We start from the raw sequence: 24,133 nt of genomic DNA, 5'->3' as shown, positions 1-24,133 counted from the left end.
CTCCCACACAGTCCAAAAACATGTTGAGGTTAATTGGTGATTCTAAATTGTCCATAGGTGTGAAAGTGAGTGTGCTTGGTTGTCTGTCTCTAAGTGTAGCCCTGTGATAGACTGGCGACCTGTCCAGGGTGTCCCCTGTCTTCGCCCTTCGCCAGCCCCCCCGCGACCCTAGTGAGGATTAAGCGGTGTATAGATAATGGATGGAGTCACCTCCTGTTGGCTACTGGAAAGAATGCAGGTACAAGGTACTTCCATGTTGGCTTCACTTTTCAGACACTGAGCCTGAATCCATGTTTTACGTACAATCTATGGTTACACTTTGTCAGCCATAAAAGGACGTGTAAGGTTCCACTGAAGATGAAAACATATGGCCTGGTAAAATGATATATTTCTGCTGAGGCTGCATATGGTAGAGTCAGAATTTGGTATCAAAAGCATGAATCCACAGACCCAATCTGGCTTGCATCAACAGTTCAGGCTGCTGCTGGTGGTGTGATTGTGTGGGGAATGCTTTCTTTGCACAATTTGGGACACATAATCAGAAAAATGGTTTAAATGCAAAGGTCTGGCTAGGGGTTGTGGCTGACCATACGCATCCTTTGATGGCCATAATTTACCATCTTCTAATTGCCGATTCCAGCTGGATAAAGTCAAACTGATTTCATAAACATGACAGTGACTTCAAGGGACTTCGGTGACCTCCCTCGTTTGCTGATCTGAATCCAAGGGGATACCTTTTGGGCATGGTAAACTGAAGACTAGCAGCATGGATATGCAGCTAAAAAAATCTGGAGAAATTATATAACAAATCATGTCAACATGGTGCAGACATCTCAGATGAAGCTTTTCAACATTGTGGATTCCATGACACCAAGAACTGAGGCTGAGAGCAAAGAGAGGCCCGACCCAGTACTGATATGGTGTTCCTAATAGAGAATGGGTACCTCTCAGGTGGTGGGTACTAACTATTACTCAGTCTCTACTCTAGCCTCTGCATACTTTGCATTGTGCAATTTGGTTTCCATCAAGACCCCATGCCCTATTATGTGGCTGAGTAGAAGCAGCCACTCCAATTTTATTCAGTGCGGAAACAAAAATGTGACTCCTTTCAGTACTGCCATTTTGGCTCTTTTCAGTGATGCTGCACACTGTTGCTTCAACGTCATAAGCTTTAATGTATTCAACTTTAGCTCTTACACACACACAATACTCCTTCCTGCCTGGGAAAACTGAGGTAATATCGGCTCATTTACACGCTAAATATACTTCAAAATCATGTAAGATTTATGAGAAACATTAGCTGATAGTGCAGAACCGCAGAATGAGTGTTGAACAGTTATTCGGCTAACTTGGCTAGCTGTGAACGTCAGTGTTTGAGACGGCGGTAACGTCAACTTACCTGATGAGTAGTTACAGTTTCCCTCCGAGATATCGTCTTCCATCTTGTATATCCGCGGCTCTTAGCTGACAGTTACGATGCGTGAGTACAATATGTAAATTCAATCTTAGAACGTTGTTTCCTTTTCCTTCATTTCTTGTTTTTGTGAGAGTCAGACATGCTAAGTCTAAGTTTAGCTCCCCATTGCAAATTTTGACTGGAACCCGAAGATTCGTCCGACGATGTTTTTGTTCCGGATTGTCCGAGTCAGCGGTTCCTAGGTCAGGTCTGTCCAAATGGAGTGCAGTCCTGCCCCGAAAACTTTCTTCAGCTATTGAACTGCATTTAATACTGACAGCTAATTAAGACGATTGTACCGTATTTGAACTGAGTCTAATGGTGAAAGAGGAAGCACTTGAAGGGCGGAACCTTTGACAAGCATGTGTAAGACAATATTTATGGTCGGACGTGTATGAAATATGCATCTCTGTAAAACAGTGTGAAAAGAAGAAGCCAGTTTTGGTTGGTCCTGTTTTATATCAAATGTCTGTATGATCTCAAAATAAAGAAAAAAAACAAAATATAGTCATTTTTTTTCTTTTTAATGACTAGTTCTGTTCATTTAATATTGACCACTTTGATGTTCCAAACTTGGACAATATGAGCAGTTTGTACAAACATTTGTCAGCTGTCAATATACTGGAATATTTTGACTTTTTGCTTTATAGATTATGCATTTCAAACTGTACTATATTATAGTTAGAACACACCTCCATCCAGCTTCTGCTGGTTTAATGTCGATTTTAATGAGTGTGTCAAGCAGCATATTCGTGCTCACACAATACAAACTCAGTTGTCATCAATGCTATCATTTAACATTAAAGGATTGCTCAAGATTCCATTTTCACAGCAGTATTAATTTCCTCCATGGGGAGTTTCATACAGGTTCTACATATCATTTTGTAGAATCTGTAAAGTGGGCTCACTAGACCTTTATAGCAGTCAGGTTACATTCTTAGTAGTGCTGGCAAAAGGGTTTGAGAAGCCTGTCCATCCTGAGTCTGACAGTGTCATAAGAGTGCACCTTTAACTTCATTGGAACCACAGCAATGAGACAAAAGTTTCCCATAAAGTTTTTATTTGTGGTGGCAACGTCATGCAAGAGCTCTGGTGAGACATGAAAAAGGGAAACTTGAAATGATGAGCATGAAAAGCAAAACAGAAGCGGATATGTCTTGAAAGTGATGCAACGTTTGTAGTATAGTGAGACTCCTCTCCAAGTCAAACAGGGAAAATCCTTTTTAAGAGTTAAAATTATGCACAACAGGTAGACAATTCTATGGACTCTGTTTATTGGAAACCAGCAAGAAGATAAAAAATAAATACATCTGCACCTAAAGAAAAAAAATCTGTCGTGAGACTTTACATACAGCACATTACCAGTGTGTTTATGCATCTCAAACACTTAAAAAGGAGCCATCTGAAATGAACGGGTTGGGCGGTGATGTGTAATTACAGGTGATACTTATTGGGTAATGACTGCTGTATTTATATGAAGAAAGCCATTTACAGTGAGGAGAGTTAACTGGCTTCCTTTAAACCCTTCGCTTTAATTCTCTTTATATCTAATAAGCATTTTGTTTATTATTGTTAAGTAAAATACACTGAGGCAACCCATACTCATCAATTCCGATGGCATTTGAACAAAAATAGAACTCAAGAGTTACAGAGCTGCTTCAAAAAAAATAAAAAATTAAATTATGGCACCTATATTAGACTTATGTTCTACCACAGGGCATGGAAAACTTGAAGAGATAGTCTTTTCAAATGGGAATGCATACTGGTCAAAATAGAAGAGCAAAACATGAGCGGTTTGCCCACCAGCTTCATGAGGATTCAACAAATTCCTCCCCAAATTGATTCAGGAAAAACAATGCACATTTATTTTGATTGCAAATACTATTACAAACGCTCAATAATATCCCACCACAAGAAGTCCGCTTCAGTATCATACAATGCCAAATTATAGGCAATTTTACATCTTCAGGTCTTATTCACCAATGTGTCAAATCTTCAGAGTACACATTTTTATGTAGAAAACCCTTCTCGCTTTTTTCTTCCTTTATACAGAGTAATAAAAAAAGTTAAGGCAAGATGCATCAAACAGAAATCCCAAAGCCGTAGACCGGCCTCTGCAGGTGTTCCGATTCGGCTCCTGCTCGCTCTCTGTCTCAGGCATCTTACGCTGACGGGAGGGGAAGAGGAGGGAGCGGAGGTGGAGGTTGGGAGTGGGGGGCTGTCAGAGCTGTCTGCTGCCGCTCCTCTTCCCCTCCGATCCCCTGCTTTGAGTCTGCCAAAACACTTCTCTTTGGCACTTAAGCAGGCAGACTCAGCTTCTTTCCTTTCAGTACTGAAACGAGACAAGAAACACGGATATTAAACACAGCAGACTGTCGCATAGACAGGCAGCATTCATCACCGCAACAAAACAGACTGATGGACCTGCAGGTGGCTTACTGTGAAACTGCTCAGTATTTAAATCCTTACAGGAAGATTTCACCAGATGAGTCTTGGTGCATTGGTACACTGTGGCTTCAACCCAAAACCCCTCACTCCCTGTTGTTGCCCAATTTAGTGCAGTTTTACCAGGTTACTTCTGTTGCCTGGATGCTCTCTTAAAAGGTTAAAGTCAGGAAACAAAAGTCTTTGTTCTGCACAAACTAAATCAAAGACTTGTGGCTGTTCGTAAGTCAGTATAGAATAAAACCTCTTGCATGGAGGGGGGTCTACACACCACTACACCTCTGCATGTCAGCAAAAAAGCATATCCTCTCACTCAGCCTTATTGAATGTCATGCAGTTCTGCAGGTAGGTCTGGTTTAATGTGCTGAGACACAACATTTTATGCTAGTGACCCTTAATAACAAGAAAATGCTCACTCGCACCCCTCTAAGGTGTGAGCAATTTATCAGACACCTGTGGAAGAGGCAGAACGCAAACATGCAGAAATGTGACATGGATGTGGGAACTGCTCGGACTTCAGTTGCATTTGTGATTCAATCTACGGAGCTATGGATGTGTCTGATGTTACTACTATGAGAACCTGCAGTGCTTCAATACCACGACAGGTGCTTTAGTTGCCACAGCTCGTGGTGCACCGATCATCTCTGAGGTCCCAACAACTACATAATACTGTATCCTAATACAGCTTAGATTTTCTTTGAGTCAAGAGAGAATGCAAAAGTTATTGTGAGGTAATGCAGTTACAATTCACAAAAAAAAAAATCTCTCCGTGATCTTTTGGGAACCTCATAGAAACTTAACTTTACAAATTTTCAAATTCTGTTTATGTCAACAGCTGCAATGGAAATATGCATATAATCTAAAGTGCTGTGCATCATTTCATACAAACCAACATAATTTTGATATCTTAGAAAACTTTTAGACTACATTAAATAAAGGAAGTTACTGGATTTGAAAAAACAAACAAACAAACAAACAAAAAACAACACCACCAAGCCAAACATGTCACCACCGGATGTGGAAACCCAAAGTGATGAGAGGACAAACTTGTGTAAACTCAGTCAACTAGAAACAAATCTACACAGAATACTCTTAGTTCACTTTTAAATCCCAGCTATAATGCTTCTGTTGTGTCTGTTTCTGTCCTCTAATAAAGTCTTTCTGCTGTCCGACTACAGGCATAATACTAAACTGTCCATAATGAAGACAGTAACAGCCTCCACATTTACTGCAGTGAAGGTCACATCAATTGATAAAAGTCACAAATTGTGTTACTGGAAGGTCTCAAGGGAAATTCAGACATGTCTGATTATTTACAAAATAATAAATAGGATTTATTGGACTCCAACTAAAATGGCAAGACTGGGACTTAGAAACTCTGACCTATGCTGGCGATGCGATACAACCTGGGGCACTCTCTTACACATGTTGTACTTGTGCCCTAGGATAGATGTGCTATCGTCTAAGATTGTTTCCTTTATTAGCAAAATCACGTCCTCTGCATTGGTTCTGGGACCTATGCACTGCATATTGGGCATAATACCGAAGGAGTGTCGGCTGAATGCCCACCAAATTTCATGGTTCAGGATAGCACTCCTCATTGGCTGCAGGACAGTGCTGAGGCACTGGAAAACCACAGGAGAAGTCCCAGTAAAGGAATGGTTCGATGAAATGGCTAAAATCTCCTCCTATGAAAGACTAAGTTATAAACTGATAGGGAGGGAAGAGGCTTATGTTCAAATACGGTGCCCTTTTACCGAGATAACCTGAAGAGCTAGAGTCACACCCTTACCTCACCTATGTCATATCTCCTCAGATGATAATTGTAGTGCGAGGTATGCTGGTTTATTTAGTATGGAGTGCAGTATTACTTTAGACTGAAAATATATTATTTAGAATATATATTTAGCATCCATACACCCACAAAGTCTATATGGACACTTATGTAGGTAAATGTATAAACTGGTTGTATGATATGATGCTCTCCCACTATCTTTGTTCTGTGTTTTGTTTTATTTACAGAATGCTAAATCATCCTCTTGGTTTCATATGGAGTGTGTATGTTTGGTTGTGAAAAAGAAAAAACTTAATAACAAGAAAATTATATATATATAAAGCACAACAACTACAAATTGTGTTACTGCAACTACATCCATGCTATTTCCTTCTGTGTATGTTGGAACGGACCACCCCAAGTGGACTCCAAGCAGACTAGAAAGTAATACACTAACAACAATTACACATCACTGGTGTCCGCAACTATCAATGTGCAGGTCTGAAACGGATTAATCACGGTTCAACTATCTGAGGTGATCCAGGGCACCTGCAGTAAAAGCTGGTATTACTGAACTCAAAACTGTTAAAGCATGGGTTGTCGTTCGCATGTGTAAAGTGACAGATTTTTTTTTTTTATAAAGAAAAAAAAAAGACAGTTTCAAGTGCTGTATAAAAATCAAATGGAAAAAGCAGCAGCACTCACCTTTTGTTACATACAAATAGAAGAAATCGCAGTAGAGGATGGTCTGCACCACTCCAGCAACGATGGCAATCATGTCAAAGAACCCCTCAAAGTAGAACCTCCATATCCAGTTGATAAGGTAGAGGGCTCTGTAGAGTCCCAGGAAGAACAGGTAGTGGGTGGTGATGGTTTCAGCCTCTCCTGTCTTGCTGATCATAAAGAGCTGGGGCAAAATGGCCACTGACTCCAAGTAGATAGAAAAGGTCCAGAGAATCTGAGGCACAGAGAACAGAGGACAGAGTGTCAGCAGTGACATGCATTGTGACCAAAACATGACTGAATTCATATATTTGCAAAGTTGTTTGAGAGACCAAGTGAAGGTTCAATCATCATCCTCTGAAAAACCATTGTAAGCAACCTGTTAAGATGGCTTTGAAAAAACTGGACAACTAAAACTGGACAAAGCTCTAGTTTCAGTCTTAGAGGTCTTTTTCTGTGTATGTCAGCTTATTACTGTGAAGACATTAAATGGCAAACATTGAGAACGATGTAGGACATGGTCTGTGCATAGCATTAGCTTGGCCTGCTGACACTCAGTTAGGGCTTCTTCACCATGAGAAGATGATGAGTTTGTCAAACTTGTACACATACAAGCACAAAGAAAGAAAAAGACAAAAAGAAAAACAGAAAAAAAGAGAACAGACACAAGAACAGTGACAGAGGTATAACTGAAACTTCCCTTTTGTGGTACTGTGGTCATGGTTGTTTCTACAGACTTGTGACACCTGTCTCTCATGTCGGAGAGCTTAACTTGTATTAGATAAACTTGCATAATAGACAACTATTTTGTATTATTTTCTGACCTCCAGAGGAGAGAAATCGTGGTTAACCAGGAAAGCCAGGCCGCCAACAGGTACGACCAGGAACTCCACTCTGAATGTGTCGTGGTTCCCATCATAAGTGGCCTTAAACTTCATGTAGATCAGGTACACGGTGGCGTACGCACATCCAATGTAGATGATCTGAAGGACAAAGACAAAACATTAAGGTTCTCAGTACTTATTAGAATGATGTGATTCTAATCGTGCAACAGTGACAACAAACGTAAGCCAGTTTCATTTTGCTGCTCAGTCTTATCCTTTAGCAAACACAGGCGTGTCGGCTTGCTGGGTTAGTTACGCCTCAAAACTGTATGTTTAGTGCTTGGAAGAAAACTGCTACAGGATGCAAGGATGAGAAGCACATGTTGGGGTTTCACCTTCATGGTGGTGTTGTAGAGCGATATGAAGGACGTGAGCAGGTCCAGGTAGCGAGTGGTGAACACCAAGGCAAACAGGACCTGACTCTTTCCAGAAATACCTGTGAGAAGCCAGCAGAGAGCATGCAAACATTTAAATGGACAATTCACAGAATGCACCTTTATACAGAGGACAATCTAACAGTTTGTTATAATTTGCTCATGTTTACAGACACAGTTATATCTCACATTAGTGCAATAACCCTAAATTACATATGTGGTGGTTCAACTCCAAAGAATCACATTTTACAAGTAAAAAGCCAGACACCCACAGTAAACCACAGATCTCACACAGTCCTCCACAGTTTTCCACTACTATCTAACAATATGGGCCTGATCCCCTTCCCTCCAAGTAAGAGAAACAAAACGTTTCACCCTTTCAATATTCACTCCTAGCAGTCAGTCTGCAAACAGACAATTTAAATGAAATACCAAAGTCAAGATCAGTGTAGTAGAAATTCCTAAAATACAGGAGCTTAAACCTTTTCTTTGAAAGCTTTTTCTTGTTATTGTGTTTAAAGCTACAACTAAGTTATTTTCATTGTTAAATGATCTGCCTTTTATTTTCTTTACTAATTGTTTAGTTGTTTGATAATTGGTGAAAAATGTCAATCAGTGTTTCCTAAAGATCAAGATGACCTGAAATGTTTGTTTTGTCCACAGCCCAAAGATATTCAGTTTGCCGTCATTGAGGAAAGAAACCGGAAAACTGTTAGTTATTCAAGAAGCTGGAATCACAAATCAGAAAATTCTTAATTTTTTTCTTTAAAAATATTCTACACTTCTTTGATTATCAAAATAGTAGGCAAGAGATGTAATAGTTGAAAACTAATCAATTATGTGTTGTAGCTCTAATTGTATTTCATTGGCATGTCGTTACATTAGGAAGGTGTGGTTTTACAAAGTTACATTGTAATTGTGCCCTCTAATAACCAACTGTTGGTGTAATAATTTCTGCTCAGAGCACATCCACAGTCTTCATTCTCACCTGCATTTGAAGCAAACCTCTCTGTCTATCTGGTGTGTTGGCAAGTGACAACATGAACCATCAGTCACACCCACTGTCTGACTAGGAGGGGGCTATGAATAGTGATCAGGACTTTATCATTGGTGAAGCACAGCCTAGTGCTGTTCATTATGATACATCAGTAATTCGGGCACAGATAACCAACCAGCAAGTATATGAGTATTCAGACCACTGGACCTTAAACAAAGTTTATTTGCACTTAGAGCTATCAGTGTAGTTTAATTTCCTGCAAACAGCAGCGATGATACAAGTCAGGTGTGGAGCTGTCTTGCCGTGTTATGGCTTTAACCTTTGATCCCTGGGAAAACAAGGAAACACTACAAAGCTTCATCACGATAACACAGCATGCAACAAGTATCGTTCCCCTTGCAGTCCGGCTGAGCATATGCAAAAGTGTGCAGGCAGACTTTGCATCTGATAACGTAAGAGTACTCTCTGCTGCCACGTCAGAGAGGTCAGACTAGGCTACTGTAGAGTAACACACAGAAATAGCAGGTGGGCAGAGAGGAACTAGCTTAGTGTCATTGAACAAGTAAAATTACGAGGCCCTTCATTCTAAACTAACAAATGCTGTGGCCCTCTGGTCCCCTATCTAACGTTAGTGTGGGGCCCAATGCACTGTCAAGGCTAGCTAGCTAGACAGCTGCTACTGAAGGCTACCTTTGACCCACAACAGCATTTAACAAGTTTCATGTCCCAGTTAGCCATTTTCTTTCCAATGTCAGAGTCAGGTGCGGCTGTCATTATTTGATGACACCGGTGGTATGGACACCGTTAGCCAGCTAGCTAACGATAGCCGACCACTGGCTAATGAGCTCCAACTACAGAAGAAGTTCCACAGTGAGCTTCTTCACCTGGTTAAACTCTGCATTTACACGAGAAAACACATTTTGTACAACACAGAGGTTCTTTTTATCTCTAAGTTGAGGAATTTGACTACTCACCGGCACAGGACCTGGTTTTCCATATTTTTAGCAGCAGGATGATGATGGCTGCTAGGTGGGACAGATCGCCGGTTAGCCTGAAAATGTTCATGTTTGGGGGAGCGCCAGGAAGAGCAAACCGATTTCAGACTCTACAAAGGACTCCGTTCTTCTCCGCTAACGAATAATTAACGACCTTACGATGCGGAATGACACTGTGAGTGTTGAACAGAGTGATTTTGGGTTCACAGGATGGCAAAATGGCGAGTAAAGCGCGACGTGGCTCGGGGACGTGTCCAAGCTACCAGCATCCAATCGAAGCCTGGCAACAGTTGTTGGCTCAGCCAATCAGCAGGCAGGGATTCTTAATCAGCATATATTATGTTAGTCGAACGCTGCTTTCAAATGCCACCGAAAATATCCGAGCTCTTGGCTCAAGGAAATGAACCAGGAGATCCCGGTCAGCAGTAAAAAAAAAAAAAAAAAAGTTTGATATATTTGACGTGTTACTATGACACGTGTAGATGCACTATATCGTGTAACACAGTGAAGTCCAGGGCTTCAGTTGTTAAGTGATCTGATCTGATTGCAGCAATCGTACTGGATGAAATCTTTAAAAAAAATTGATAATAAAAAAAGAAAATATTTTGAAAGTAGATTAGATCACTTAGTCTGATTTTGGTTGAGTCTATCCCAGCTGACTCAGGGCAAAGGCAGGGGACACCCTGGACAGGTTGCCAGTCTATCACAGGGCTACACTTAGGGACAGACAACCAAGCACACTCACATTCGTGCCTATGGACAATTTTAGAATCACCAATTAACCTCAACATGTTTTTGGACTGTGGGAGGAAGCCGGAGAACCCGGAGAGAACCCACGCTACACGAGGAGAACATGCAAACTCCACGTAGGTGTCCTCACCAGGACGCAAACTGGCGACCTTCTTGCTGCGAGACAATGGTGCTAATCACAGAGTCACCTTGCAGCCTCCAGACATAAGCAGCCAAAAGTAATTTCTAAATGATTCAAATAAAACGTAATTGTGAAAAAGACAATAAATGTTTGAAATACCTGACTAAAGATATGGCTAGCAGCTGGAATTGTTAAACAACAGTATGGATAAACAGCTCAAATCCTAAAGGGATAGATGTTCAGATTTATAGTTTAATGAATAAATACCTCAGACTAAACTGACATTAAACATTAATAGTTAAACTGAAAGAAATGAACACATCTGAACATGAGGGGTGGTGCTGACGTCAGGGCTTTTGAGTCCATCTCACAGTTCTGTGGGGGTACGTGAGACATAAAAGGCTGGGAACCACTGCAATAAAGTCTGTTGTTAATGAGAGCCAAGAAATGCACAAAAATGTATACTTTTTATTCCAGAGCCCATATAATACTCTTACAAATATTGCATCATTTGTGGCACATGAATAGTCCATTGTGCACAATCACCCAAAGCACACAGCAATGATTAAAGTGAGACCATGTAACTTTTAAAAGAAGAAATATCACAAGCTTTCTCTTACAAATAAAATGTTGAATTCAAACCGATAAAACACACCTGTCCTTAGTTCAACATGCTCAGCAGTTCTACTGCTGCACGTGTGGGATGACCAGTAACTTATGCTTGCGAATAGCAGGCAAATTAGATATTGCTGTATGGTTAACGTGAGTCAGTGTGGTGACTTTAAGGATTGTTTTTCTATTTGTGCTACGACTACACTTATGTGTAAGCATTAAAGCTGCACTAATGAGGATTTTTCTGAATTAACAACAGGTCAAATGACTATGTAGTTTGGAAGGGGTCGGTCCAAGTGATGAACCGACGGGAAAGCTCAATGGAGCCTTTTAGTCCTCTGAGTCCTAACTTTACTCTCACAAACTTAAATTTCAGCAGCAGTGACCTGTATTCACCTAAAGCAGCAGAGGGACAAAGTTAGGAGATTGGTTTTGTAAATATGTTACTGTTAGCTGGTCTAAAACAGTAATGTTAAAGCTTGAGAATGCAGTATGTCAGCATTATATTTCCAGCTTGTTGTGCTGCCCCCTAGTGGCGAAAACCAATTAACGTGGGTTTAAATTCTGTAAGTGTCACTTGTGGTCACAGTAGTTCTGTTTAATCTAAGTTACGTGGGCTCACTTTAAGAAGGCCTCACATTCATTTTTCACATTGCTAATGACAAAAGTATTAGCAGTAACGTGCACTGGTTCTCTGCATCAGACCCTGAAAAATTAAAGCAGAAATTCAACAAAGGTCCAACCACAATTCTTCTCATTATTATCACAGAATGATGAAATACTAACAGTAAATACAGACAACAGACATTACAGAACAAACACCTACAGCATGGTGATATGTGGTAGAAGATCTGATCTTCAGTGGCATTTCAGTACAGGCTCACTGCCTTTCAGTTCTTTTTTTTTTTTTTTTGCTTAAAAAATGTCGAGGTATCACTGTCACACAAGATGGCTGGTAAACATAGGAACAACAGTACCTGAGCTTCACACCTGACTCACCATTTCTAAACAATTCAGAAATACTGTGTTTTATGAATGAAGCTTATGAAAATTGTACAATTATCCATCCAGTAAAATAAGGGGGGAAAAAAAGGGCCTCCAACATTCCCTCAATTCCCTCGCTTTTAGTATTCAATGAGCAGACTGTTCACTGTCATCTGAGGCCTTAAGAACAAAAACTGCATCGTCGAGAACATAATAATCACTATACATGTCCCCCTCACAAAGATATGGCAATCGGGTTACAGCTTCCACGTCAAAGCCTGCCCGTCGGAAAACCTCATTTGACAGGTTGGTTACTTGCTCCTCCCATGTCTTTCCTTTAATTTTTAGGTGTTCTTTAGGACGCTCCCATCTCCCTCCTGAGAAAATATACAGAGTGGTAGGATTTAGATTGCATCAAAAATGACAGAATGTAATGTATCAATGTTCTGCTGGCATATGAAGCACTGATTTCCAACTCACCGACTTCCACGTACGGCTGGAAGGGGAGCACAGCAGCCAGGATGAGTCTTCCTGTCTTGGGAACTAGCGTTTGCCTGATGTTCTGCAGGAGATGCAGAGGATCATCGCAGCGGTCCAGCAGGTTCAGACAGCTGATCACATCATACTGGAAACCTGTCTGCTGCCACTCATCTATACCAAGCAATCTGAGCACAACAGGTGCACACAGAGGGAAGGACAGGCAAATGGAGTTAATCACTCAGGTCAGCAAAGATAGCATTGTCAGATGGGAATAACTTGCTTTCGGAAAAGTTATAAAAAGCAACAACAACAACAAAAAAACAATTTGGCAGCCATAAATTAAAAAAAAAAAAAAAGTTTTTAAAAACAGTATTCAAAATCATAACAAAGACCAGCTGCTAACAAAGGTTGGGTAAAAAACAAGTACATCAACACTAACCAATTCTTAGGAACTGATGCTTTGACTATGACATTCTGTCAGAAGTTTAAGAACAAGTGCTTTCAAAGTCAGCTGATTTTTGAAAACTTTCCTTTTCTCTCACTGCACTAAAACTGTCTTTATTAAAGTTTCGTTTACCCACAGATGATGGATTTCTTTTACCCACAGGAATTTTATTTGAAGTGATCACAGCTCAAGCTGCACGGTGGCTCGGTGGCTAGCATCATTGCCTCACAGCTAGAAGATGCTGGGTTCGCATCCCAGTTAGGATGCCTGGAATCTTTGTGTGTGGAGTTTGTATGTTCTCCCTGTGCAGCATGGGTTCTCTCCGGGTTCTCCGGCTTCCTCCCACACAGTCCCAAAAACATGTTGGGGTTAATTGGTGATTCGAAATTGTCCGTAGGTGTGAATGTGAGTGTGCTTGGTTGTCTCTCTGTGTCATAGACTGGTGACCTGTCCAGGGTGTCCCCTGCCGTCACCCTAAAGTCAGCTGGGATAGACTCCAGCCCCCCATGACCCTAGTGAGGATTAAGTTGTGTATAAATAATGGATGGATGGATGATCAAGGCTCAGCATTTAATTGATTGGCATCAAGACTGTTGCTGTTAAATGGTTTGAATCCTACTTGTCAAACACAACATTTTTAGTAGTTGTTGGTAATGCCTCCTCTGTGGTAGCCCTGCTTTTCTGTATACATGCTTCATTCATTTCATTCAGTTAACTGCTTACACTATTTGTCTTTTAGAATCAAAATGTTACAAAAAATGACATAAAGCATCGTTTATCTAATTTTTTTGTATACTCAGTACAATATACATGTTTGCGAGCAACATGTATATGATGCAAAGTGTGTCTTCACAGATTGTAAATGATAGTGCACAATGTCATCTATTTTTTATTTAAATCTCATCATAGTACTGTTGTTCACAATAATGCACCATGTTCTTATTAGCTCATTGTCACAGTAACAGAGGGAAACAAACAACCCTACTCACTTGTAATTCCTCCTCTGGAGATGCCACCTCATGGGCAATGACACCTCAGTTGCATAGATCTCCCTGAAATGGGATCCCATCACCTCTGTGACACCCCCATCCCCAGCTCCGAGGTCCAGGAGTCTCTCAGCCTTCCAGTCTGGGCCGATATGGAGCAGTCGCTGGAACTGGTCCGCAGAAAACACAAACATAGATCCCCGACCCAGAAACCTGAGACGGGCAGCAAGTCAGAGGAAGATCGACTACAAGTGAAAAAGATATCAGTCTGCACCACTCACCCGTTGATGGAGGTACGCGACACCAGAGGGCTGAGAACCGTTGATACAAAAGAATGATAGAGCTGGGTGAACAGCCAGCTGGACTTCTCTGCACTCCTCTTGAGAAAAGCCTTGGTGCCTGAGTCCAGGTGGCTCTGGACAAACAGAGGCTGCAGGGAGTCTCCCAGCAGGTCAGGGGTGCACCGGTACCACTACACAATTAAAATGGAGACAAAAGAACAAATTTGCAAACTTTAACAGATTGTGTTTTGACCTTTTCAACACCTTGTGTCCTCATGGCTTAAACCTAAAAACATAGCTTGTTTTAAACTTAGTCAGACCAATATATAGACTAATATGAGCTGGTGGCAGATACAGTATATTAGTAGTGATGTATTTGTTGGCAAATGAAAAGGAATCATGGTGAAGAAATGCCAAACAAATGACCAACAATTACGCAAAACTTTTTTTTTTTTTTAATCTTGTCATTGTCACAGTGGCAAGTACCCAGGGCCTGTGTTATATGATTAGTGGAGAACACTTTCTTTGATACTGGAAGGTTCTAATGACAACAGCTCTACAAATGAAGACACACCAGGTAAAACTAATGATTTTATGCCATTCATGGTTCACTGATGGGACTCATGGATCCAATTAAATCTTGTTAAACAAACAAAAAAAATAAGTAAACAACAAAAAAGCAAAATAAATATCAGAATCAGTGCTGAAGTGCAAAAAATAAAGAAATAAATCAACCACAGTGTATTCATGTCAGCATTAGGCAATTATTTTTTTCCAATTAGACTGTATTGAAGGCAGAAGTTTGTTGTTTCACACATTTCATTCAATAAACCACCATATCGTTTGTACTTGCCTCATATAGACAGTCACATGACAAATCCTACAGATTTTTTCCCCCTTTAAAAGTCTAACCTGTATAGCGTTACTCAGATGTCATACCTCTTGTGCCTCAGCAGCGGATGCTTCGCTTTCCGTCACCATGTTCATAAAAAGCGACCGGACCAGTGGACTGCGGACGTACTTCCCCGTCCACATCCTCCGGACGGACAGCAGAAAGGCGACGTAGCCAAACACCCAGGCTACAAAAATCAATGTCTTCAGCTGTAGATGACACATAATGAACAACAGACTCTGAGCAGTAGAGCTGATAGACAGCGGCTGCCTCCGTGCACAGGGGGCCGACAGAGAGCCCAGAGAGATGTGGTTAATATTAGATGTTGATACAGAAGCTACAGGCAGCCAATTGTGAACCAACACGCCGGGGCTTCGCTCCCAAGATAACAAACACACAAACCTGAGCAGGGTGCGGTGATTTAAGAAAGCCAGCTGCTATTTACTCTCCATCTTAATCCCGTGAAACAACTGTCTGCTTATTTGTTCCAAATATCCAGGTATTCTGTCAGCTGTGCGGGGCTCTGCCCATTGTGTCAACAAAAACACACTTCCGCATCGGCTGCACTTCCCGAGTAACCTCTAAATGTGTCCCCGGAACTTTCCTTTTACTTTATTACGAATGTAGGAATAATTTGACCGATATACCTTTTCATTTCATGAATTTTGAACAAGACACAGTACTGAAAAATTAAATGAGTGTGTGAGTATTTTTTTGTAAAAGCAATGACAAATTAAATATGCCAAATGAAGTAACAAAAACACAGCAAAACATAGATTTTTATTTTGAATCCTCTTTTAGCCAAGCTTTTACCTTTTAACACGTCTCATGTTCTGTTTTCTTTATGTGCTAGAAGATATATTATGTGAAATAAGCGGGGAACGCTATGACTGAACAGTTCCACCTTGTAAATGCAATGTGCTGATGAAATGCTCAACAACACAATTCAGACAGCCGGGGTTTGACATGACAGTAGAGTCAGTAGATATCCACACGTCAAACTACCACCAATCAACAGTCCGAAGTTTAAAGTGTGATTATTACATTTTCTTTTTGAACAACTCAGGAACTGTAATAAATCATTATCTCTTTCTGTTGGTGAATAGGACCTTTTAGCAGGTTGCTCAGTCTCCACACCTGGCTACAGACAGAATGTTCCTTCCAAAACTTTGCTTTTATTGTTTTTAATCTTTTTTGGGAGGGTGTGTGATTTTTTTTTTAAAAACAGAGATGGCATTCACCCCAGAAATACCCAACATAATGTGCATACAAGAAACATGGTTGAGAGCACAGTGGGATTGTGGGATTCAGGGCTATACAGCAATTAGAAATGACAGAAAAAGTGGTAAAGGTGGAGGTGTGGAAACATTTGTGCCAGATGGGATGAGGTTTAAATTTACAAAGTTAGAGAAAGAGCATGATCAGCAGTGATTAAGGTCTGAGTAGGAAAAAACGTGTGTAGTGGTAGAACAGATGCAAATAATGATAGAAGGATTCATGGAGGAAAAAGGATTGGTATTGTTGAAGAAATTTTACTCATAGTCCTCATGTGAACTTTGCTGTAGTGGGTGTTTATTAGTATTCCGGTATATGGTGGGCTCACCAACACAGAGCATGAGTCTGTGAAGGTGGACCGATCCTGAACATCTGCAGAGTCACACATTTATACTGTCAGTCAGAGGGTAGGGGGGGCTGTATGTAAATACAGAGGTGAATAGAGGTAAATTAACATACAGTTGCTAATCAAGTGATCGGAGGTAAGGGGGGCAATGAACCACAGGTGATGAAATCGGGGTCTGGTGACCACACGGGTGGTGGAGTCGGGGTTCTGATAGCATACAGTTGCTAATCAAATGACAGGAGATAAGGGGGGCAATGAACCACAGGTGATGAAATCAGAGTCTGGTGACCAGGCGAGTGGTGGAGTCGGGGTTCTGATAGCATACATTTGCTAATCAAATGACAGGAGATAAGGGGACAATGAACAACAGGGGGTGGAATCGGGGGTCTGTACCAGGAGGTGGGAAAACACATGACAAAGGGTGATGGGAAAACACATGGCAACAGGGAATGAATTCAGGGGTCTTTGACCATCAAAATAAAAGAAAATGACTTTCTTCATCAGTATGTGTGAAGGGTGAAAAAGCATTTTATATAATAATGCTCAAAACACAGAAAGTGTAATCGATCTAACTCTGGTAACAAATAAAACTGCAGTAATCCTCACCTGGGAGGTGCTTGATAAGTCACCAGTAGGAAATGATCATTGTCCAACAAGAATCAAGTTGGGAATAGAAGTATAGAAAGAGGAGGAATTTAGGATACTAAGATGGAAATTACACGAAGCAAAGAAGGATGCATTTCAAAAACTAAGTAAAAGAAGATGTCATCAGGTACTCAGGGAAGATATTGTAGGGGGAAAAAATCGATAAGAATTTGCAGAAGAAGAACACGAAACAATACCGGGGTGCAGAGGGAGGAAGAATGTAGCATGGTACAAACAAAACAATGAAAACTGCAGGAGAGCCGTATAAAGAAGAAACAGGGCATTTAGACAGCTAAAAGAAGAAGAAGAAAAAAAAAACACCATTCACTACAAACATGAGTTGAATCCAAAAGAGCTCAGGCAGTAGTCAGAAAGACTAAAAGAACAACCAAATGTACATACTAGAGCCAAATACTGTAAAAGAACAGAAAAACAAACACAGCTGCCAGATGTATGGGGAATTGAGAAGAAGAACGAATTAGGAAACACAACAGTCCTAGAGTTGACAAGTAACAACGAAACAGCAATCAGCAACATAGAAAAGGCAAAACTTGGGAAACACAGTGGAGCAAATGATAACTGCAAGGCTAAGTTATTTTTTTAGAAAGTAGAGAACTTTTCTTACCTTTCCAAACTTGGTTTTGGAAGGGCAGCAGAACTACAATAGATCCTGTCTTGTGCTGAGAGTGAGAAATTACAACAGCCCAAACAGACAAGGAATAGTAGTAGCTGTATTTCTTGATGTAGAGAAGGCTACAATACATTGTAGAAGGAAGGACTGCTGGTCAGATAAAGGTGTAGGTATGTTATGCCCCTCCTACAGCACAGACAACAATGGCATGCTGGCATTCCTTCTGTTGTCAACAGGAGTCTAGTTTGGATGCTGCACAGTGGCTGAATGCTGGGTAAATCTCTAAATGATGATAATTAATAATCTTTTATATTGAGTATGTTCTGAAAATATGATTATAGAAATGATAATTTTTTCACATTATCACATTGCACCATTTGTACTTTTCAAGGTCTTTTACAGAAGAGCATGTTTGGAACCACTAAACAGGTTTAGAAACATGAATCATCTGTGACACTGAATTTTATACAGTCTCGTTACTCAGTAATCTGTTTAAACAGCCCTCCATCAGTAAGTTTAATCTTTTTTAAACATAGATGATGAGCAAAGTGTTTTTTTCAGGAATTGTTTCTGACATTTATTATTACATTTCACATACTCATAAGTGGAAAGAATGATTTTGCCAATTTTTCAAGAAATTTCCAAGATCACCAATTCCACAAAGGGACCCAGTGTTTTTGCCATTTATTTCTGATGTACTGTTCTTTTAATATAAATTAGGAAGAAGTGGATCTTGCCACAATTTTGAGGACTTTCCATGAAGAGCCATGAAAGCACTCTCCAGAGTGACTTTCTGTTGGACCCATTCACCACACATTGAGTTTGTAGAAGACGATGCAAATGATATAGGGGGAGTTTTTCAGGCCTGAATGCCAGTAGTAATTACAAATATTTTTTAATTCTGGTGAACTGCACTGCAATACAAATTGCATTTATTTTTCTTGTTGATTTTCTTGTTGATTTTTTTTCCAAGACTCTCAATGATAGAGGTACAGACCTCTCTTGGTGTTTTCAAGGGACAGGTTGGCCAGATCTTTCTTAGTTATGACCAAACAGCTGTAGACAAACAAAAGTATTTCAGAAGTGGCAACCTTATTGTTTAGGCAGTTGCACATGGGGGTCCGTGCATCAAGGCCCTGGATCCTTGCCTCTTCCAGTTAATGTGCGGCCAGGAGCCACCACTGGAGCAGTTCAACTGGCATGTGCTGCCTGACCCAGATGTGCAAAGCAAAGCCAAGAGGGTACTTAATGGTTATCATCAAACTGCATTTTATTTCTATGACATCAAAAAATTGGTCAATCTGGGACTCTAGCTGCATTGTTCTCACTCATGTTTCTGTCTGAGATTCAACAGTGCAAGACAACTGAGGACCTGAAAACACTCCAGCAAGACTTGGGTGACTGGATTTCTAAATGTGGCATCCCAGCAATGTTTTGTGCCACACTAGAAGACATACCAAAAATCTATGCATTTGTGGTAAAGCATTACAGCAGAAGAGCCACTGAGCTGGTGGCAGGCCAAGGCCTCAGTCTTCACTCACCTGGTGAAGGTGATGGAGGGGAAACTGTGTGTTGTGGCAACATCTGTTCACTCTGAGAGAGTCTTCTCAATAACAGGGCAGATAATAACCGAGAGGAGAAACTGCATCAGCCGAGCTGAGACATCGAATTCTTTTGAAAGCAAACCTGCACTCAGGACATACTGTTTGGTGTTTGAGCTGAGTTTTGTTCTGTTTCTGTTCTGGTTCTGTTCTGTGGGCTTGTTTGCAGTGTTTTGTTTCATTTGTTTTCATGTTAAATTAAGATTAAAAGTTTGATTAAAATATTAAACAAAAGTAAGAATGCTTGCTTTTGTAACATAAAAACACACAAAATTAGGCCATTATAAGGTTTCTCATAAAAACACTAAATTCAAAAGGGTTTATCAACACAAAGCATTCATATCTGCCAAGTTAGGCTAAAATATGAGGATAGCAATAATAATAAATTAAGATCCATTTGGGAGCCAAAAGAGCCGACAAAGAAAAGATTGAACTTCCCATCACTAATCCAACCTTTGATTTGAACAGCGTATTTAAAGGAAGACACTACAGGGGAATATGGCAATTTAAAAAAAAACAAAGAAATTATAATTTTTTTTAATTGGAAGTTTTAGGAAATTGTATGTTTAAAATGGCACTTGAAGTGGTACATATCTTTTTCAAAAATTGTATTTATTTTTTTTTAAGGCCTCATTTGCATTCATTTTCAGAACAGAAATCTGAACACTGAGCTTCAAAGTTTTGTTTCTTTTTGCTGACATATTCGATTTAAGAGGAGTTAAGAAGACTCTTAAACATCTCTTTTTCTCACTGTAGAAATTAGAAATACTGTATGACTAGAAATTTTATTTTTTTTTTTTGCCATGTCTTTATAAATAAATTCTTCTAGATATGCAACTATTATAATTGAAATCTACAGATGCAAACTGACTAAGAGTAGATAATAAACACCTAATTGTTCATCATGGATCATTCCTTTCCACTAATCTGAAAAAGACATGTTATGGAAGCAAGTGTACCAAAATGACCAGAGCATGAGAAAACAATGTCGATGGCCCGTGGTATCAAGACACAACTGTGTCTTTTAAAAAGTCTGCAAAGATCAACATCTTTATATGGCAATTGTTTGACTGGTTTTGAAACATTAATTACAAAAGTATACTAAAGTACACCATTATAGAGCTATGAAATCATTATTAGCGTTGTTAGATTACTGGTGCAGCAAAGTAATGCAGTAGAAGTGCAGTTTTTACTTGATCATTTATGTTACTTTGTGTTTTCACTCCACTCCACTTCATTTCTTTCCTTTTAAAAAAAAAAATAAAAATATTATTAAAAAAAAAAAATTTTTTGGTCTTAAGAGTGCATCCACAATAGGACCAGGCGGGGGTGGCACAAGCCATCTCACTGATTTTGATGAAACTTGGCCAGTTTGAAGGAGTCCACCCAAAACTACTTCAGTTTAAGTTTAAAGAAATTTGGTCAAACCCGGGGGGAAGTTGGTCACCTCCTTGTTTTTTTCATTTTTACAAAAATGGCCAAAAATCTCCTAAATGTAAAAGCTTAAAGTATACTATAAAGTATAAAGCTCTACTGCTATAATAATTCAAACAAATCTTTTCATATTTTCAGTGAATGTTATCCTACCCAAGGACAATTTATTGTCCACATTTCGTTCTCCTACGATTAGTTCCTATCACACAAATCATGTCAGCCAAGACTGCCCCTCTCACCCATAGTGAAAACTGTTAAAATACCCAAAATTTAGGCCAAAATATCTCCAATGCAGGGGGTTGGAGTCTATCCCAGCTGACTCAGGGCGAAGGCAGGGGACACCACCAGTCATCGCCAGTCTATCACAGGGCTACACTTAGAGACAGACAACCAAGCACAATCACATTCACACCTACGAACAATTTAGAATCACCAATTAACCTCAACATGTTTTTGGACTGTGTGGGAGGAAGCCGGAGAACCTGGAAAGAACCCACCCTGCATGGGAACAACATGCAAACTGGGATATGAACTGGCGACCTTCTTGCTGCAAGGCAACGATGCTAACCACTGATCCACCTTGCAACCTGAAGAAGAAAGCCATTTTCTTTTATTGTGATGGTCAAAGACCCCTGAATTCATTCCCTGTTGCCATGTGTTTTCCCATCACCTTTTGTCATGTGTTTTCCCACCTCCTGTCACAGGCACCCGATTCCATCCCCTGTTGTTCATTGTCCGCTTATCTCCTGCCATTTGATAAGCAACTGTATGCTATCAGAACCCCGACTCCACCACCCGTCTGGTCACCAGACCTCGATTTCATCACCTGTGGTTCATTGCCCCCGTTACCTCCGATGACTTGATTAGCAACTGTATGTTAATTTACCTCTATTCACCTCTGTATTTACATACAGGCCCTCCCTTACCCTCTGACTTACCCTATAAATGTGTGACTCTGCAGATGTTCAGGGTCGGTCCACCTTCACAGACTCATGCTCTGTGTTGGTGAGCCCACCGTATACCGGAATACTAATAAACACCCACTACAGCAAAGTTCACATGAGGACAATGAGTAAAATTTCTTCAACAAACCCTTTATACTACCTTCAAAAAAATCTTTGGGCACTCACTAAATGATTCTACAGGACTGCAAACACGTTTTCCACCACACGTTATCCGTGTCGAATAAAGGAAAAATACATTTGCTTGAAACTTGCATGCCTGACATTACATCTTAATACAGAAAACTTGATCAAAAAGACTTTGCTCTACTGAAAAGAAATTGATTTTCTTGTGACTCAATGTTGGTTGCTTAATATGTCTAAAAAGGAGAAAAGTGTTTGGCTGTAAAATAATCCCTGGAAATTACTTCCTGGCAAGCGCATACGCATACATCTTTGTAGTTTGATAGCTGGATTAGAGCTTCCATAATAACTACAAACGTAACAAATTTTCACCCTAATAAAAATACAAATTGATGAAAACGAATCAAGTTGTTCTGTTTTCTTCTAAAAATCGGAGTACATGTATGAAAGTTTGACGATACTAAATGCTGAATTGAGGCTTAGGATATGTAATCGACCTAATAGCCCAGATACATCAAAAGGTTGTTGAGATTCACAGGTTTTATTATGGGCTTTCTTCTGTTTCTTTCTTGTCATATTGAAAGTTCTGTACATGCAGTGTGTGGTTGGACTGTTACTGGGCCAATGGAGACACATTTGTATTCTGTTAAACTCCAGCCATCGTGTATGTTGTACACCAATGAACCGCTGAAGGATTTCACTCCTGTTTCACTGAATTTTGATGGTTTTCCAGAGGGAATAGTAAATGACAAAATCTCAGTATAAACAAGGTCACAATAGAAAACAGTTGTTTAAAGTAGGAATAGTGATCAGTTGCCCTGTGAATTCAAATATTAACATTCTCAGTAAAGAATCTCTGGAGCTTTAAATACTCTGGGCTTCAAATGATAAAACAGAAATACAAAGTTATGTAGTGTTGTTGTGGAGACTCTTCAAATTTGTCCTTCACATTTCTCCCTTCCAAAGTTCAGAGGAGTCCTCAAAATTCTTTTTTTCCCCCCTCCAAGTATTTTTCTTTCTTTCTGCTCCATAACTTTGTACTTTTGATCTTGAAATATTGACTAATTTGGTCCATGTTCAGCTCAGATTTTTTTTTACTGCATCATGGCTATTATGTGACAATTTAATGCACATTTCTTGGATAAATCCTGGATTAATTCAAGTACTTGTTTGTACAGAACTAGCATCACTAGCAGAGTGTGTCCAGCAGGTGTCGCCACTTCACCGCTGCTCAGCCCCCCCAGTGCCCCCGGTGTCTATGATGGGCTCCACGCTGAGAACCGAGCGAACACTTCCACCAACACTTTTCCGTATTACTGCCTATTAGCGGACTAAATTTAAAGTGGTGCATTGGGTAAATACAAGTTTCACTCTCTTTGCTCTCGCGCAGACAGGTAGATTAAGGTGTAACAGCAGAAATCTTCACATTTGAGTCTCTGGGGGTAAATTGTCTCAATGAGGTTTTATGGAGGGTCTGTTATAATTAAAACGGAACCTCGTCTTGTCGTCTGTTTATTAATGACTGTGTTTACAACCACTGTACCTTGGGATTACTGAATTCTTCATGTGGAATCCAGATTATGAACAAATTGAAGTCACGCACCTCTGTAAAGTTAGCCAGATTTAGAAAGGATAATACAATCTAAAATAGCAGACGTTATGTAATTTTGCCTTCAAAATAAAAACATGCATAAGCAATGGCCAAAGCTAAAAATAAAAAAGAGCATTGCTTGGGAGTTTTAAATAATCAAGTACTTGACGCCAGAACATGTGAAAAATCTGAACAAATATTTTTAAAAAATTACCACTAAAATCTCAATGTGTGTGGCACGTAAATTAATAACAGTTTTACTTTCAGAAATTGTACCGGAAGTTACACATATGTTACGGTTAGCTTGCCTCTGTCTCCTCCGGCTC

The 24,133-nt window shown here is 40.0% G+C and overlaps 3 protein-coding genes and 1 long non-coding RNA gene across 4 annotated transcripts in view; all 4 read right to left on the bottom strand.

Moving 5' to 3' along the window:
- LOC103354838 (uncharacterized) overlaps positions 1 to 1,795 on the bottom strand; it is a 19,182-nt gene extending 17,387 nt beyond the window's left edge. Inside the window, exon 1 of the mRNA XM_008278392.1 lies at positions 1,400 to 1,795. Coding sequence (XP_008276614.1) covers positions 1,400 to 1,442 — 43 coding nt within the window. The 5' untranslated portion in view covers positions 1,443 to 1,795. The remainder of the gene's footprint in view (positions 1 to 1,399) is intronic.
- Positions 1,796 to 2,499: 704 nt separating this feature from the next.
- Positions 2,500 to 9,889, bottom strand: kdelr2b (KDEL endoplasmic reticulum protein retention receptor 2b). Its single transcript, XM_008278381.1, has 5 exons — positions 9,628 to 9,889; positions 7,618 to 7,718; positions 7,223 to 7,381; positions 6,381 to 6,633; positions 2,500 to 3,788 (listed from the first exon to the last, which is right to left on the bottom strand). The coding sequence occupies exons 1-5, from the start codon at positions 9,716 to 9,718 to the stop codon at positions 3,754 to 3,756; spliced, it is 639 nt and encodes a 212-aa protein (XP_008276603.1). The 5' UTR covers positions 9,719 to 9,889; the 3' UTR covers positions 2,500 to 3,753.
- On the bottom strand, positions 5,214 to 5,997 carry LOC103354827 (uncharacterized). Its single transcript, XR_520064.1, has 2 exons — positions 5,812 to 5,997; positions 5,214 to 5,589 (listed from the first exon to the last, which is right to left on the bottom strand). It is a non-coding gene; the product is annotated as an uncharacterized LOC103354827 (long non-coding RNA).
- Positions 9,890 to 10,967: 1,078 nt separating the features above from the next.
- On the bottom strand, positions 10,968 to 15,493 carry mettl9 (methyltransferase 9, His-X-His N1-histidine). Its single transcript, XM_008278380.1, has 5 exons — positions 15,247 to 15,493; positions 14,308 to 14,498; positions 14,030 to 14,239; positions 12,596 to 12,780; positions 10,968 to 12,492 (listed from the first exon to the last, which is right to left on the bottom strand). Exons 1-5 carry the CDS (start codon positions 15,421 to 15,423, stop codon positions 12,263 to 12,265), a joined length of 993 nt encoding a protein of 330 aa, XP_008276602.1. The 5' UTR covers positions 15,424 to 15,493; the 3' UTR covers positions 10,968 to 12,262.
- Between the last annotated feature and the right edge of the window lie 8,640 nt (positions 15,494 to 24,133).

Source organism: Stegastes partitus, unplaced genomic scaffold (assembly GCF_000690725.1).
Source record: "Stegastes partitus isolate 25-593 unplaced genomic scaffold, Stegastes_partitus-1.0.2 Scaffold122, whole genome shotgun sequence".
NCBI classification, from domain to species: domain Eukaryota; kingdom Metazoa; phylum Chordata; class Actinopteri; family Pomacentridae; genus Stegastes; species Stegastes partitus.
The sequence above is the reverse complement of the archived record's forward strand: the minus strand, read 5'-3'. Positions and strand labels throughout refer to the sequence as shown.